The sequence below is a fragment of the Balearica regulorum genome, chromosome 1, assembly GCF_011004875.1.
Source record: "Balearica regulorum gibbericeps isolate bBalReg1 chromosome 1, bBalReg1.pri, whole genome shotgun sequence".
Lineage (NCBI taxonomy): Eukaryota > Metazoa > Chordata > Aves > Gruiformes > Gruidae > Balearica > Balearica regulorum.
In genome coordinates, this window is record NC_046184.1 from 65,530,941 (window position 1) to 65,548,223 (window position 17,283).

At 42.2% G+C, this 17,283-nt stretch overlaps 1 protein-coding gene across 1 annotated transcript; it reads right to left on the reverse strand.

The window, feature by feature from the left end:
* Window positions 1-9,259: 9,259 nt before the first annotated feature.
* Window positions 9,260-16,245, reverse strand: STMP1 (short transmembrane mitochondrial protein 1). Its single transcript, XM_075755782.1, has 3 exons — window positions 16,104-16,245; window positions 11,913-11,966; window positions 9,260-9,728 (listed from the first exon to the last, which is right to left on the reverse strand). The coding sequence occupies exons 1-3, from the start codon at window positions 16,116-16,118 to the stop codon at window positions 9,648-9,650; spliced, it is 150 nt and encodes a 49-aa protein (XP_075611897.1). The 5' UTR covers window positions 16,119-16,245; the 3' UTR covers window positions 9,260-9,647.
* Between the last annotated feature and the right edge of the window lie 1,038 nt (window positions 16,246-17,283).

Here is a 17,283-nt window from a genome sequence, read left to right on the forward strand (position 1 = left end):
AAAAAAAGAATAAAAAAAAAAGAAAAAAGTGCAAGACCAAAGCGAGTTGGGACAAAATATTAAATGTACATTGCACATATGAAAGAAAGGAGAAAACTTGTGTATACATAGAACCAGGATCCATAGCAAAATGAAGAAAACCCACAGGGAGGTCTTCTGTGCAAGCTTTTCAGTTCTGAAAATCAGTATGAGTTAAAAGGCGAGATTAGCTTTGTTCTATTGTTGCTTTCCCTGTGATACCATAACTCTGAAACAGCTCTCTTCCAAATTCTATGCCTATGGCTTTTTCATGCCCTAGAACAATTATGTAGGACTTGTAAAACAGGGGATATAGGACTCCAATGACAGAAGACAAGTATACATACACTGATGTACTCAGTAGTAGGATATTCGGTCCTATTATTGACTCCTTCAATGAATGAAGGGTGAGTCTTATTCCCAAACCCAGAGTTTTATATGCCTATTTCTTTTAAAGGCAAATTATGATTCTTTTGAGATGACTCATCACTGTGTTGGATAAACACTCTTTCCCACCTAACCCATATGGCCTGGACAGAAATACAGCTGCCAAACACCAGCTACAGCACTTCAAAGGGATAATAGAAACCACCAAATGGATAGGAAGGAGAAGTCTCCTGGGAAGCAGTGTTTGTTTTCCACAGCACTAGTATAAAGTTTCCAATACTGCTGTACTGGCAATCTCTGCTTTGGAAGGCAGAGCTTCAGAAACAGATAGAAAGTTTTGTTCAATACCTTCTTTCCTTATCAGTGTACTGCGGTGGGAGCTTTTTCGGCAGGGGAAGCTGTGACCAGCAAAGCCTTACCAGGCCAACATGCCCATTACTCTCCTCTCTCTTTGGCTGCTGTTTAGATAGTTACACAGTTATGATTACCCTGACAGAAAGTACAATCTCATCCAAGATGGCACTCAGCGCTGCTCCATGAGTAAGAAGGGAGGGGGCTGAAGTGGAGTGGTGCTGGTATATCTCCTCATCGTACGCATTCACTTTAACATCACACCCACCTGCTCTCTAGCAGCCCAGAGAACAGGAACTTCAGATGTAGGAAACCGTGACATAGAGTGGATAACTATCAAACCAAAAGGCCAATCTCTATATCGAATGTCCTGCTTTTCTGATTGGATCCCTGTGATACTCAGTAAACCTTGTCGTGTATTATGTCCTGGGTTTAATAATTTCTTTAATGTCAAAGCATTTAAGATGTATATTAGGATGATTGGATCTCATGTAATCACATTCTTTATATATATACTTTAATGATTTTTTTATGCTTCCCACTTATAATCTAGGCTGTCTAAATGTTAGTACGAATGTCTATTCTGCAAAAATAAAATGTCAATAAAATAAATTATTCACTACTGCATATTCTTGTGCTCAGTGAGAATATAAATAGGATATATTTCACCTCATAACCCACCAAGCCCTTAGGGATGTAGTGTTGAGACAGCAGAAGGTGTTGGTTTACTGCTTCTGTCAAAACAGAGGGATACCATAGACTTGTCTTGGAAATAAACAGATACAGTAAGAGGTCATAGGTTGGTAGAGGGGGAGCAAAATGGGAAAATCACAAAAGCATATTTTAGCCCTTGTACCAAAAGCAGGAGGCAGCATCCTTTAGCAAAACAATTGTTATTTACAGTCGTTCCTGTAAAGTTGGTTTTGAAAAACAAAGTGTTTCTGTGAATCAGTGGCTCAGTGCATCCCCATGCCATCCTAATCCATGAAACAAGACCTCAGCTTCACTTTTTCAACTCCTCTCACCTCCCCAATTTCTGCGTTCCCCCTATCCTGAGCTTGCTGCTCTGCTGCACCCCAGCATACAAATCCCATGCCTGCCTCCGGGATCCAGATCCTCCACACCACTCCAGCTCTCCTCCCTGGGTGTGTTCCTGCTCCCCAGCCAGCGGATGCTGCTGCGCAGACCCCGACATGGTGCTCAGAGCAGAGGCGCCCCGGCCTCCCTCCCGGCACGAGCTGCAGTCCCCCGGCAAGCTGCGCCCAGCACGGCAGCTGCTGAAGCAGGAGAGAGAGGTTGCAACCAACGTCTGTCCACTAACATGGGCAACTTTCTCCAGAACAAGCACTTCTGGGGGGGGGGGGGGGGGGGAGGGGGGGGGGATGTCTGCAGTGCCCAGGGTCCTGCCCCCACACACAGCAAGCAGGACATCTCTTTGTTCTCAGTCCCCAAAGTTACTTTCAACCATTCTCCCCCGGCAAGCAACTCTCCTTTCGGCTTGCTGTCTTCCCAAGGCTTTAGTCGCCCTGTGCCCTTTACTGCGCACTCATCTTTAATCCTTTTCACTTCACACTTCATCCACCATCATCTTCGAATTGCCTAGCTGCTCAGCAACAAATCACTCTCCACTCTCCTAATACTTAGTTCTTGGCTCAGCTCAGCTCCCATCAAGCCTTGCTATCCCACACCTTTCCCAGGGGATATGAACACGGGATATTCTTATTTGCAAGACAGAGGAGCAGCTGGCATGCCAATCAGCTTTAGGGAGATCTAGGATTACTCACAAATCAAACAGGGTAGCCACCAACACTCTTCAGTAATAACACCAATAGCACTAGTTAAATAGAAATTACTTGGTGCTATGTTGCACATCTCAAGGAATATTTCTTCAGAAACGTTTCCAAGAGTCTTTGGCATAGTTTGTGTCCCATGAGATTGGTGCAGAGAAATTTGGAGTGGACTTGGGTAAGGAGCTTCCCCAGCAGCCTTCCCTTCTGCATCGGGGCTCTCAGCAGACTTCCACGTCCACAGCTGCTGGCACTTGTCACTGCCACGTCCCACCAGGCATTTGCAGGAAGGCAGTGTGCTGTGCCGGCCCGTTTTCCCTATCAGACCAGTCAGTGCATGCACCACAGCCGGATTCTGCCTTTAGACATAATGTATGATTCCTTTCATTTCATTGAAGACATAAGAAAATACATGAGAAAGTATTTAGTGGCAGAATCTGAGCATCACAAAGGAAAATAGCAGCTGATGAACAACAAGCTTAGGGTTGGGCAAGCTGCATGGCTCATAGTGTGACAGCAATGGGTGCTGACTGCTGCTTTTTTTTTATTATTAAAATAAATGGCAAGTGGACAAACAATTGGGAAATTTTCACTGGTAATTTATAGCGTACTGTCAGATTTGCCTCCAGCAATAACCAAAGCTGAAGTATTTTGTTCAGAGGGGAGAGAAGCCTGATTTCAGATTAAGTAATTTCCAGATGCTTTCAACATTCAACACATACATCAAGTCCTAAAAACAAAAGTCCTGCTTTCAGCCCAGAATTTAAGATTCCTGCACAAAAAGTATAATCACATTAACTAGCAGGAGTATACTATTTTATCTTACAGTTTTATATTACCTTTTACTAGAATCCTATTAAGGCTACATATATTTTTTTTTACAGTGATATAAAACCTGAACAATTTAACTGAAGTTAACTGAGGTGATTTATACTGAGAAATTCTTCATTCTGTAGCTGATAGAGTATTGTTTTATTTCTCAGGAAAAAAAGCAGAACATGATAGCTGTACTTAATACTCGTACACTGGTTGTTCAATTCACTCTGGCTTGCAGAAAAGGTGAATAATATAATTTAAACCAGGCCCTTATATTTTTTTTTTTAGATCCATTGATTAGTATCTTACTACTTGAGTTGCATCTTTGAACCCAAAGTTGCAGCTGTCAGAGAAGAGCTCTAATCAGTGTGATGAAATGCTGTGGAATTCCTGTTTTCACACAGAAAACCAACAGCATGTTCCACTCCAGCATTTGGGCTCACAGGGTAGGAAAGTTACACACGTAGTTATGGTTTGAGTTGGTGAACTACAGGAATGGGGTATTTAGGTATTTTCCAGATGTACTAAAGACTAAAGTTGGAATCAACTTTGGCAGGAACATCTATTCTGAAGGCAATTTATGAAAATTGTTTTATTTTTCCAGAAAGTAAATTTGACCGTCTGTGATTAACGTATGTTTCAGGTGAAAAAGCAAATAACCTCCATAGCTATTTTATTGCAATACAAATTCAATAAAAATGATCTTGGCTTGGGACTTTGTAAAGTTAAAGTTTGCAAATACCACCAAGAAGTGTAACAAATAGAACTAAGTATCTCTTTCTTGTCCCTCTGAGGCAAAAATAAAAAGAGCTGCACAGGAAATTTTTCTATGGAGTTTACCAATGACATCTGCACTCCAATATCCACCATCACTTCCTAATATTCTAAATAATTCTGCATCACATACAGCAGATATTGATTTTTACATGCCAATACCAATTCACAATCATGTTTCTGCAAACACAGATATAATCTAGGCTTATGAAATCAACTCTTTATTAATTTTGAAAATTCCAATTTCTTCCTTTGCAACATTTCAATTTCGGCAGTAACCTAAGGGCCATCTATAATCTGGGCCCTTCAAAGCACATTTCCAGATGCTCTACATGTATAACAAATCTCTCCAAGAAAGCACAGATAGAGGAGTCATAACAGCTGGTGGTGCACACAGCCGCCGGAACCACAGGACAAAGGAGAACCACAAAGGAGAACCACAGTGGAAAAAATTTTGCCTTCACAAAGGCAATATATTTTTCAAGCAATATCACAACTCCCCACAACATCACCACTAAGAAATGTCCTGTGCTGCCAGATCACCACTACAGCTCATCAGAGTTCATCGGAACTGTGAGTTTACTCAACAGAATCACCGTGAAGAGCGACACATTAACAGGAGTCACGTATCTTTACCTGAATTCATAATAAAAGTTTCTGATGTAGATGATGCTGCCTAAAAACATAAAGAAAAAGAGTTGGATTCATTAAACTTTTCCCAGTCCTTGAGTAATTCCTCTGCAGTATAACCCATTTTTTACAGAAGGCAGCTGGAGGTACTAGTGATTTAACTGACTTGGATGGGGTTAGGAAAGCCAATGCCAGGGCCCTGAGTGCCTTAATGGCCACAGCCAGCCTCACCTGGGAGGCCTATAGAGGCGCTTCTTGCTACAAAATCAGGAGCCAAAGGCCTCTATAGGCATACCAGCTGCCAGAGGAAATCTAAAAGAAGTGCTGAGGGAGCTGGCCAGTGTCACTGTGAGGCCACTCTCTATTGTCTTTGAATGGTTGTAGTGATCCAGGGAGGCCCCTGAGGACTGGAAGAAAGCAAATGTCACTCCTATCTTCAAGAAAGAAGATTTGTGGAACCACAGGCTGGTCAGTCACACATCAATCCTTGGGAAGGTGATGGAGCAAATCCTCCCGGAAGCTGTTTCCAAATATATGAAGGAAAAGAAAGTGATGGATTGGGAGCCATCAGCATGAATTAATGAAGGGCAAATGATGCCTGACCAGCCTGGCACTTGTACTACAAAATAACTCACTTGGCGGATGAGAGGAGAACAATGTACGTTGTGTGGCAAGGCGTTTGATGTGGCCTTCCACAACAACCTCACAGACAAATTGAGGAAGCATGGACTAGGTAAGTGAACGGTAAGGTAGATCAAAAACTGGCTGAAGTGCTGCGCTTAAAGGGTTGTGGTCAGCACCGCAAAGTCCAGCTGGAGGCCAGTCTCTAGTGGTGTACCCCAAGGGAAAATACCATGGCCAATATTGAATTATTGAACACTGGCATATTTATTAACGGTCTGGGAAATAGAACAGAGTGCACTCTTGGTAAGTTTGGAGACAATATGAAACTGGGAGAAGTGGTTGATGCACAAGATGGCTGTGCTGTCATTCAAAAGGACCTTCACAGGCCAGAGAAATGGACTGACACAAATTTTATGAAATTCAACAAAGGGAGGTGCAAGGTCCCGTATTTGAGGTGGAATAATCCCCCACACCAGTACAAGCTGGAGCTGACCAGCTAGAAAGCAGCTTTGTACAAAAGGATCTGGGGGTCCTGGTAGACAAGTTGAACTTGAGTTAGGAATGTGCCCTTGAGGCAAAGAAGCTCAACAGCATCCTGAGCTGCACTAGGCAGAGCATCCTCTACAGGTCAAGAGAGGTGATCCTTCCCCTCTTGTTAGCCCTGGTAAAACACATCTGAACTGCTATATGCAGTTCTGGACTCCCCAGTACAAGAAGCATATGGGCATACTGAACCGAGTCCTGCCCAAGGGCCACAAAGGTCAAGGGATGGAGCACACATCATGAGACAAGGGGCTGTGGTTCCATGACATAAAATGGCACCACTGAGCATTCATGTTAGTGAAGTTCTGTGAGGTAAAACCACTGTCTTTATTTGAGCTGTGGTGCCCAGTAAGCTAATAATTAACTTTGCTATCTGGCATTTCATATATTCGTATTGGGAAAGTGCATTCATCCTGAGTCACCTGCTATGACAGCACTGCATCCAAAGTCCCTCTGAGCCTTCAGATGCAAGATCTGCATCAAGCAGTCATTACCCGTCTGTACTCTCTGCCCTCTGAAATATAAGGTTAACCTTTAGTATTGTCTAGGATAGTCTCAGGCTGAATCAGTTAGGTAAAGTGTGTTATACAGTAGTTGCAAAATAAACAAGAATTGTGTTATGTTATCCAACTCTCCAGCTTACTACATGGGACAAAAAAGACAGCTTGAGCTAAAATGTGTTGCAAACAGTGTGAAACACTTCAGAAGTCCTGTCATTAATATTAATGAGCATATATTGTTTCTATAGCACTACAGCTGTAGCTGGTTCACTTCAAAATCTGATAGGAAAAAAAATTGCAACATCTGCTTGGAATGCTCAGCTGAAAGTTTCAGCTCCAAATTATACTTTTAGAGTAACACAGGCCCTTTTGGCAACAAATATAGAGATTTTGAATATTATTTCCCTTCTTATCTCTGTGTAAAGAAAGGGAGGAACTTAAAGCACATTTGAGGAAAGAAATAATCCAATTTTAAACACTAACATAATTGTATATGACAGGCAAAGAAATACAAATGGGTTGGAGCCAGTCTTTTCCAATACTCTGCTCAAGAACACTAAACAAAGAACAGGGCGGGGGAGAAAGGGAAGCTGGGGGAAACAAAGTTCATCACCATTCATGAAAGCATTGAAACAGCTGTGTAGTGCCGTCTCACTCTATGGAAAAGTTTTTTTTGTGCAGAAGACAGTTACTTCAGTCTGGTCTGAAGTCTGTGAAAGCTAATCGAAACGCCTTTCAAATTCCAGAGTGTACGCTACTACTACACCAATAGCTAAATGTGGCTGTACTTTATATGTGAACTCCCTTCACCAAGCACATTCTTGGCATCTTTAACACATACTGCTACCATAATGTTTCTAACAACTAAATGTCAGGTGGTCAAAATAATTTCTCCCTGTTTTGAGTTTTTTGAGTGTTTACTATAGGGAGAGCTGGTAGCATAGCTACTTGGATTGTCTGTCTTGAGGTGGTTTTTAAACTTGCCAAATATTCATTAGCAAAGACTGAAAGCTTTTATGTCAGCTACACATTTCAGGGTAGACGGTAAAAGGAAGAATGGGAAGTTGCAGGTGAAATATTTCTTATAAATTTATATTATTTAAGAAAGAAAATCTTTAGATGAGAAATACTTTCCTCAATTGCAGGAATTCATTGTGGAAAAACTCTGCCATTACCAAACTTTGGAAAAGGAGGCAAAATTTTGGCATAAGGTATTCTGTAAATGTGTCCTTGCTGACTCAGTGAAATCTCCCGAGCTTGGAACCCATGCAGATGTATCTGAATGGGTTTGGGATAAAGGGTGAAAATTACACTGGGTACATGGGGAGTCCTGTACTTAAAAGCATTCAGGCTATGTTTATCTCAAGCAGTGCAGTCCACAGGGTCTACAGAGCCAAATAGTGTCCAAAGCTTGGGATATTTTCCCTCTGAAAGTCTCTAGGCCTGTTTCATGGACTAAACACCCATTAGAGATTAAAGCACATCTTCTGGTTTAGTCTCTTCTGAAAAGAATCCAGTCCACGTGCTCTACAGTTTTCCTGTGATGAGAACAAAAACATGGTAAAAGGATACGTCATTTTGAAGCCACACTCCTTATCCTACCTAAAACACTGATGGAGAAGCACTCTAGGTATCCTTTAATCAAGAGCCTGAAGGAGTGGAGGAGGTCTTTCTCTGTGCTTGTTCCTCCTACTTGTCGGTAGCAGTCCATCACCGGACATTGTTACTAAAAGCAAGGAGAATATCTTTCTGGTACCTATCCTTGAAATTAGCAATGAAAAGAAGGAAAATAATCCAATTTCAGTAGAGCTAAAAAGCTGATAAAAGCAGAGAGTCTATAGTAATTTTACTGTGATTGGTGTATTTAGTAGCAAAGATAGATAATTTGTCCTTCATGTTCTGCAAAAGACTGTCGAGGGGACTTAGTGATTTCAGTCACCTTACACAGTTGATAGGATTCTCCTATTTTACCGAAAAAAAAGTTAAATAATCTTAATTCAACAATCTATCAAATAAAACTTTGATCTATTCAAATAACTGCAATATTTTCTTCAGAATTTACAACAGAATAAAAAAAATGCAAAAAAATGGTGCAAAAAATGGTTTCCAAATGCAGACTTTGCTTTCCATTTCAACAGAAGAGGACAGTGCTGCATTTTCTCACACACTAGGGCTTTTAGTGGCAGCAATGGGTGAAGAGGAGTATACTGGACAGACAATAAGGGGGACAGCAGATAAATGGTTCTAATCCTAAGAAAATGCATGGTAGACAACTGAATCAAATGCAAAGGCAATGGGCTGAAGACCATGCACAGGAATGAGGAAGTAACGGGAATACCAGACATGTCTAGTCCTTACTCCACACCAAAAGGCAGTTAAAAAGCATACTTAGAACAATTACACAAACTGGACCATTATGTACATAGAGTGAATGGTTTGGATTCGCAACGTAACTGCCGACCTTCACGTGCCCCAGTTACCACTTATGGGACATAATTCTTCTCTTTCCTATCCTCCCAATCACTCCAGAGACATCATCAAGCAACCAAGCAGAAGGGAAAGAAGAATAAGAGACAATAATAGAAGAAACAACTAATTTGAAACCTAGGTTAAAGTTGATAGCCTTTTACCCTTTTTGAAATCAGCCATGTTGTTGCAAAGTCTACACTGGTGGAAGTGATCATTTAACATAATGGAAAAAGCAGGAGCTTCCCCTTTCCTCCAGATTCATAGTTTGACAAATGAACTTTCCTATCTCTGATAATGGAATAAGGATCTTAAGGACAGTGAAGTACTGCTGCTCACAACAAATGACAAGAAACCTGAAAGTTACTTCTTAATGCATTTAATTTCTTTTGCGATGTTCTAAGAACTAGGGTGTTACAAAGTGTGAGGTACGCATAGGAACAGGACCAAAAGGACTCCAGTTGGATCAGGTAAAAATAGGTTACAAAATATTAGGAAAAGCAATAATGACAAATACAAACGACCTTATCCAGTCACGTATCAGCTGCAAATCCAAATTCTGAAACCCTTGAAAATCAGTCCCAGGGAAAGTTCACGGCTGCTCTTTCAAAAGAAGGACATTCCATTCCAGTCCTAGAAGACTAAAAGTGGAGGAACATCCCATGCCAACCCTCTACTTGATCTTTGTTGCCTGAAAGGTAAATTGCATCCTTGATGCATGCACAGAGGTGATCTGGGTAACATTGCTCTCTTAGGACTTGTCGCTGGGAGGTTTCTTCTTAGCTTCCACATCCTTCTTAAAATCTTCAAGCTTCTTCGCAATGTTAGGAATCTTTAAAGACAAAAGCAAAAAACCAAACAAAACCCACACAAATTAAAAAAAAATCCTGAGTGACATGAGCAGGAAAGACAATACCATAAACACTGCAAGAAATTCTATTAAGTTTAAATTGGTTTCTAAAAGATACTTGCTTCCAGGATCTGTTACTTTGCACAGAGGTTAAAAACAAAGTAACATCAAACAAACAGCAGATGAAAGCACCTAACATGGGGCTTCAGGAAATATTTTAGGATGTTAAGACTAAAAGTCAGCCAGTGGTGACAGGAACAGGAGGGAGGAAAAGAGATCACTTCACAGGAAATTTAGTAAGACCAGTCTGGCTTCCCCACTGAAAGAGGACAAACCGCCAAAGACTAAGCTGATTTAAACTCTGGTGCACAGACTTTAATAATGACTTTTGGAGTGGAAATTAGATTGCACTATACTGGTCACAAAACAAGATAAAAGAGATGTTTAAGAGCAGCAACTATGGTCTCAAGAAATTTATGAAGAAATACTTCTCCTGGTCCATTTTGTGGGAACCAAATTCCCACTGGGGAATTCTACTGCATTGCAAATTGGTAACCTTTTGCAGTTTCACACTTGAATGAAAATTGAATTTACTGCTTGTCAATTTCAAACCTTCAGCTTTCTTTTGCAAATAGAAGCATTTTCATAAAGCAATCCAACAGTAAATTTCGGCAACTTAAAAAAAACCCCACCAACCCCGCAACTTTTAATTGCAGGGAACAGATTGTCTCATGAGTCTAGCTAAAACTGGGAATTGACAACATAGGATTTCACAAGCTAACTGATTAAATGAATGTAAAGCAAAGTTCCTACTGGCAGTTGTGAAAAAGATCATGGGCTTTTACATCATATGTAACCTGCCCACAGAGCAGAGTTAATCCAGACTGCAGGGCTCCCATTGGATGGTTTGAGTCTGATACTACAGTTTCTCTCTTACCTTCCCTTTCAAAGTTAAGCTCTGTCTGAGCAAATGAAATTAATAGCCCAGCCCTTAACACGCCTGACATTTAAGCTAAACCAAGAAAACTCCTCTGCTGCCAGCAGAACCCTCCATGTGCTTATACCTAAGCACATGTGGGTACAGCTGTAGAATTAGGACCTCATTATGACAAGTTTATCTTAGATGTCATCTAAACCAAATCATCTTCAAAACCAGCAATACAATTGCCATGTTCATACTGCAAGTCAATGTTACATTCCCAGGGAACCATTTCCTGCAAATCAAAAGCGTAAGTCCCCCTCTTGTGGCAATACTTTATTAGTGCTGCCAGAAAAGCACTATAACATGCTTACAACACATATTGATACACCCCAATATGTTCTTATGACTACATTTTCATAACACTGTAAAACATATTTTGGAAAGAAATACAAGCTTTTTATTAGTACCCTTATTGGAGTGACCAGACAGGAGGCATCACAAAAGTGTGCACATAAGCAAGAAGCAAAAAATAAGAATTCTGCTAGCAAGATGACTTCAGAACTGAAGACAAGAGAAAAGCAAAACATAAATGTCATCAGAGATTTGAGCCTCAACAGCTTTTTTTTTAAACTAGGCTAATACAGATTGCACAAGAAATGAAAAAAAAAAATGTTAAGTTTAATTTACTCCTCTAGCCTAAAAACAGCTAAGTGGCACTTTCTCACTGTGAGAAAAGAAGGAAAGAAAGATTGCAGGTCAATACACTGTTTGAAGTAGGAGCTGGTACTGAATTTTTAAAAAAAGCTGGCAAACCTTATTTTCTTTATTGATACAGAAGACAGAAATTTCAGATGCTCTGAAGGATTTTTAAGTAACAAACAGGTTACAGAACACTGTAAGCAGACAGGCTACCAGTCAGGAAACTAGTACTTTAATGCTGGTACAAGCCGTGAGCAGCTGCTAAACCTTCTCTTTTTCTCCTACCTCTATCTATGTAGAGGTCTGGTTACCATATCTGTGCTCTAGGGCCCCAACATCAGTTAAGGCTCAAGCATTACTCTACCACAGACAATACAGAGTTTTGGTTCCATTTACATTTGAGTTCATCTATAACTAAAGTCAGTAAGATCTGCATTCTGTTCAAATACAATAAAACATCAAAACAAAGACTGAATCAAATCCGATTGAGGGCCTTATATTTCAGTTCAGAATAGGTTCAACTCTGAGAATACAAGGATACTTACATCATAGTTCTGAGCCAGATACATCCCAACCACATTGCCAAGAGTAAAACCAAGCTAAATAGGAAGAAAGGGATAAAAGAATAGTTAACATCCTTCCATCAAAAGCATATTGGTTAAAATAATAATAACAAAAAAAAAAGGAATATTGCAAGTCACATGAAAACGAAAGTGTTTCAATTCCACTCCTACTTAATTTCTCACCTTTCTTCCAGAGAAGCACAATTTTACCCAGCTTCCTCACCAAGAAAACTTTACCATTACTTCCAAAACACAGCACAGTGTGTTTTCAATTTGGATCAGGCTATGATCATCTTTGTCTGCAAAATTTTTTGCACACCCACAAAGACAGTAACTCCTATAAAAGTGGAGGAGAGAGTAGCAGGGACCTACATCACATATCACCGATCTGTTGGTCCATGCCTGGAAAGCCTAAAGCAACACCCCAAGAAAAGGATGCTCAGTGCTCGGGAGGGACACATGTATGCAAAGACGTAACATAGTAATACACACTAACAAAAAAGTTCACAATCTCCAAAGTCAGAACAGAGGCTCTGACTCCAAAAAGATCCCACTCTCACCTTGAAAGGTTTAAGAATAGAGATCCCCCATAAACTTAAACTGATGTTAAATTGCTGCTTCTCTTCTGAACAACTAACAATCATGCACCTTCCAGACACTCTAGCTCCCAAGAGATTAGTTTTCAACCAAATCCACTCAGATCTAGGGGCTCCTCTAAGGCAGGAAAGGACTGTTGGTTGGAAGCAGGGCACAAGATCTTTTGACAACTGTGCAAACTCGTAGCTGCTGAAGGTTGTCTGTGAAAATGCACCCTGGAAGGAGAGGGAGAGCAAAACAGAAGCACAATTCCTAGCCTGGACCCTGCTTGCCAGCTGAGGAAAATCCTCAAGTGTCTCAACACTTTGTAAGGGAAAGAAATTCCCCTCTTCAAAGACACACGATGAAATTTTCATTCAGCAACTCCACAAGGTCCTACATTTTATTTTTATTGTTATGTTTCATAATAAGTACATCCTATACTACGAAAGCTCATTTGACTATTTTGGAAGGGGAGACTACTAATACTGTGCCTTCATTCATTGTCAGTAGGCAAATCACTCTATATAGGAGCTGAGGTCAATTCTTTTTAAGAAAATTATTACTGATCATGGTCACTACTGTCAAGAACATTTTAAGAAAATGTGCTGGTTTTGGCTGGGGTAGAGTTAATTTTCTTCATGGTAGCTAGCATGGGACTATGGTTTGGATTTGTGCTGAAAACAGCGTTGCTAACCCAGGGATGTTTTAGTTCCTGCTGAGCAGTGCTCACACAGAGCCAAGGCCTTTTCTGCTCCTCACCCCACCCCACCAGCAGGATGGCTGGGGGTGCACAAGGGGTTGGGAGGGGACACAGCCGGGACAGCTGACCCAAGTGATATTCCATACCATACGATGTATCCATATACAGCTGGGGGAAGAGGAAGGAAAGGAGGCAGCGGGACACACACACACACGTTCAGAGTGATGGCGTTTGTCTTCCCAGGTAACTGTTAGGCGTGATGGAGCCCTGCTTTCCTGGGGATGGCTGAACACCTGCCTGCCCATGGGAAGTGGGGAATGAATTCCTTGGTTTGCTCTGCTTGTGTGTGCAGCTTTTGCTTTACCTGTTAAACTGTCTTTATCTCAACCCACGAGTTTTCTCACTTTTACTCTTCTGATTCTCTTTCCCATCCCACTGTGGGGGGGAGCGAGCGGGCGGCTGCGTGGTGCTGAGCTGCCGGCTGGGGCTAAACCACGACAGAAAAATAAAACCACTGTTCACAATGACATCTTTCACATCACATACTGACTAGACATCTTTTCCATGCCTAAGGCAGGCTGCAGTACAACTCATCTTTTCAGTGATTCAAACTCTGTAAGCATCACCAGTGAAAAGGTAGCTACAGAAAACTAAAAATTGGTTGAAAGCTGTCAAATGAATCATGACCGAAAGTTACTTCAGTATTTTCTTAAACAGATTTGGTCTTATTCTTTATTATTACTTTTCAAGGAGCTTAGCATTAACAATTTAGGAAAAAGTAGAGGTTTTTTTGTGTGTACTGCACCGGTTATCATCTGCTCTTGTAGTTTTAATTATCAGTTAAAGTAGTACTCTGGGAGATATTGACAAACATTACATTGATGTAAAACCAGACTCTCAATGCAGAGTATCATTCTATCAGAGAATTTCCTTTTCTTTAGCACTGAGAATTCACTTGAAAACACAAACCAGGTCCTTGTTTATGAGCAGTTTTCTAGGCTTTCACTCTAGAACATTTCCGAAGATGGGACAACTATCATTCTGCTGTGTGATAAACCTTATTCGGTACAGATAGTACCAACATCAGTGCTCCCTTTAAATGTATGTCTTTATTGAAAAGTCTAGCACTGCATTCAAGAGCAATCCACCCAGTTATATTTATTTTTTTGACAATTCAAGCAGAGGGAAACATTTCACTTCAATTTATGTGGATAGCAAAAATATAGCCAATTAAAATGAGCATGTTTATTAAGGACAATATGGTTCATGAGAGTTCAGGGTCTTCCAATTTCTACCCAGCATTTCAAGTTGCATTTTAAAGAAATGTTTATTTTACACTTAACTCTGGATAGCAAAAATACAAGGTCTGGGAGATTATCCCTTTATCTCCCTGCTACAGCCCTAACAAGGGAGAGCAAGAGTCAAACACTCAATCTACACCCAAAGAGGGAAGAAACCCAGAATTAGTATGTCTTTTTTTTTTTTTTTTAAACTTCCAGGCACTAATCAAGAAGTCATAATTAATAATAGGTTTTTATCTACCAAATGCAACAAAAAAACATTAGCAGCAAGCAGTAGCGTTGATAAACATGGAAACTGAGTAGCTAAGGGTATTTACTCTTCCTGTGTGTTTTCAACAGAGTGGAGAGATAATACAAAAACAGCTAAAGAAATGGCTGAGGGTTTCATACTTGTTATTATATTTTATTTTGAAGTTGAGATAAGAAATAGGCCTTATTTATTCATTTCATAAAAACACGCAAGACAACTTACAATAGGCCATCTCTTCTTGCCCTGTATCAACACTTGCTATGAAATTTATTAGCCAGCTAGATTACTCTTCCCCCCATAAGAGATATAAGAATAACACTTATTGTTTGTACTTACTGGGACATATCTGAATACAACTAAAACCCTACAGCATCCCTCATATCACTAGCATGAGGCCGTTTCTGTGCTTTGCTACAGCAGCAACCAGCATCTTTTTGGTCTGACAATTTATTTCCACACTTGGCAGCAAAAATACCAGCATTGGTTAAGTATTTAATGAAGTGTAGCCAGGCATTTAACTTCACCCAGAAGAGTTTAGGGGAACATACAGAAAGACAGAAAGGAAAATTCAAATGAAAAAAAGATATTTAGTCTATTGATTCTGCTGTGGTAAGGGGATTTAATGAAAGGCAGTAATGAAACACGACCCCTTGCCTTAATTTCTACGTATAAAAATCCACATCTCTGTAAATTTTTAAGCGTCCACAGAATGGCAAGGACTGAACCCCCAGCTCTCACAAAAGGAGGGGGGTACACATGCTAACACAAAGGAATGGGAGCAGCAGGAGGGCATCACCGTGAGCAAGCAAAATCTGCTGAATCTCCAAGGCGAATTTGGAAAAAATTGTTGGGGGAAAAAAAAAAACCCCAACAACCAAACAAGGCAGGACCTACGTTTTCAGAGCAGTTTTAAGGCACTGTTCCGCGGGGGGGGGGGCAGGGTCAAACCCAGCAACACACGGGGCTGGGCAGCCACCAAGCGCCGTACCGAAAAGCGGGGCTGGGCGACGGGTCGGAAGGAGCCGGAGAAGGGAAACCGCCCGAGGCCGCACCCACAAGGATGCTGCGCTGCTGGAGAGCCCTAACTGGGCGCAGTCGCCGTGTGTAAGCAGCTTCACGGCCACGGGGGCGAGTCACGCCCGGGAGCAGGAGCACCCACGGCGCGCAGCGGAGAGCTGAGGGGAGAGGCCGCCGCCGGTTCCTCGGGCAGGGGACGGACTGTGTGACTGCACACAGCGACTTTCCTCCCCTCGCCAAGGAGCGGTGCAACCCCGCCGCCGTCCCCGCCCGCGTCGCTCCGCCCCGCCGCGAAATGGCTGCGCTGCCGCCCCGCGGAGCCTTACCAAGAACTGCAGCATGGCGCCGGCCTGCCTGCTTCCCTGCCTGACTGCCTGACGGGGAAGTCAGGCGGGCGGCGGAGGCTCCTCTTCCGGGTACCGGCCCGCCCTCATTGCCGCCGCCGTGGGGAGGGGTGCGCACGGCGCCGCCCGCACCACTTGGGCGGCCCCGCGGCCCACGCCCCACCAGGCCCCAAGCCTGGGACCCCCTGGAGGGAGGTACTTGGGCGGCTGCTCTCTGCCGCTTTTTGGGATAGGAAACCGCTCAAAGAGGGCGGTGAACCGTCTTTTAAGGCCTCCCTCCCGCTGCACAGGGAGCCTGCCGCTCCCGAGGGGTTCCACGGGAGTGCTTAGCAGTTAAATGAGAGTCCGAGTTTTTACACAAGATCGGGGGAACCCCGAGTTTTTACATCTAGATGCGGGTGAAATCCTGTATCATTTGGGTGTCCCCTACCTCAGTGCTTAGGTAATCTCAGCCTCCAACGCCGGAGAAGGCTGTGAGGAGAGGCTGGAGGAGCGGGACCTGTGCAGCTGCGCGGGGGGAGCTAACAGCCACCCCCGGGGCCTAGGAGGGGGTGTTGGTCAGGCGCAGCCACGTTCTTCATAGTTGTGCATGATGGGAGGGCGGGAGACAGCAGGACAAGGTGAAACCAGAGGAGTGGGCTGGATTTCAGGACTGTTTTGTCACTGATGGGATGCAGGCAGGCAGGTAGCTGGCCATGATTACCCAGAAAGTTTGTGCCATCTCCACCTAGGGAGGTTTTTCAAGACCCAGCTGGGTTAAACCCTGACCAACACGTTCTAAAGTCAGAGCTGGCCCTGCCCTGAGTGGGTGGTTGGACCAGGCACTTCCTGAGGTCCTCTCCCACCTGAGTCATCCTATGATCCCACAAGACCTTTCAGTAAACCTGTGTTCCATTTTTTTTTCTTCTTTTTTTTTTTTTCTTTTTCCCCCCACTAGCATGATTAGAAAATGAAGAGTAGTTTTCCTTTTGAAACACTCTGGGTTTAGTTTCTTTTAATGGCTACACTTAATTAATTGATATTTGGGCAGTAAATATCATTTGGGGAGATTTCTTCTGCTGAAAGACAGTAAGAGATTGGAGACTATTACAAATCTCTTTTTCACATACCATTTCAGATTAAAAACAAAATAAAATAAAACACCACAAAATAAAACACATGG

Coding starts and splice junctions, on each gene's coding strand:
- STMP1 (XM_075755782.1), bottom strand. Junction 9,729..11,912: donor ATCTGGCTCAGAACTATGAT/GTAAGTATCCTT, acceptor TTGTCTTTAAAG/ATTCCTAACATTGCGAAGAA.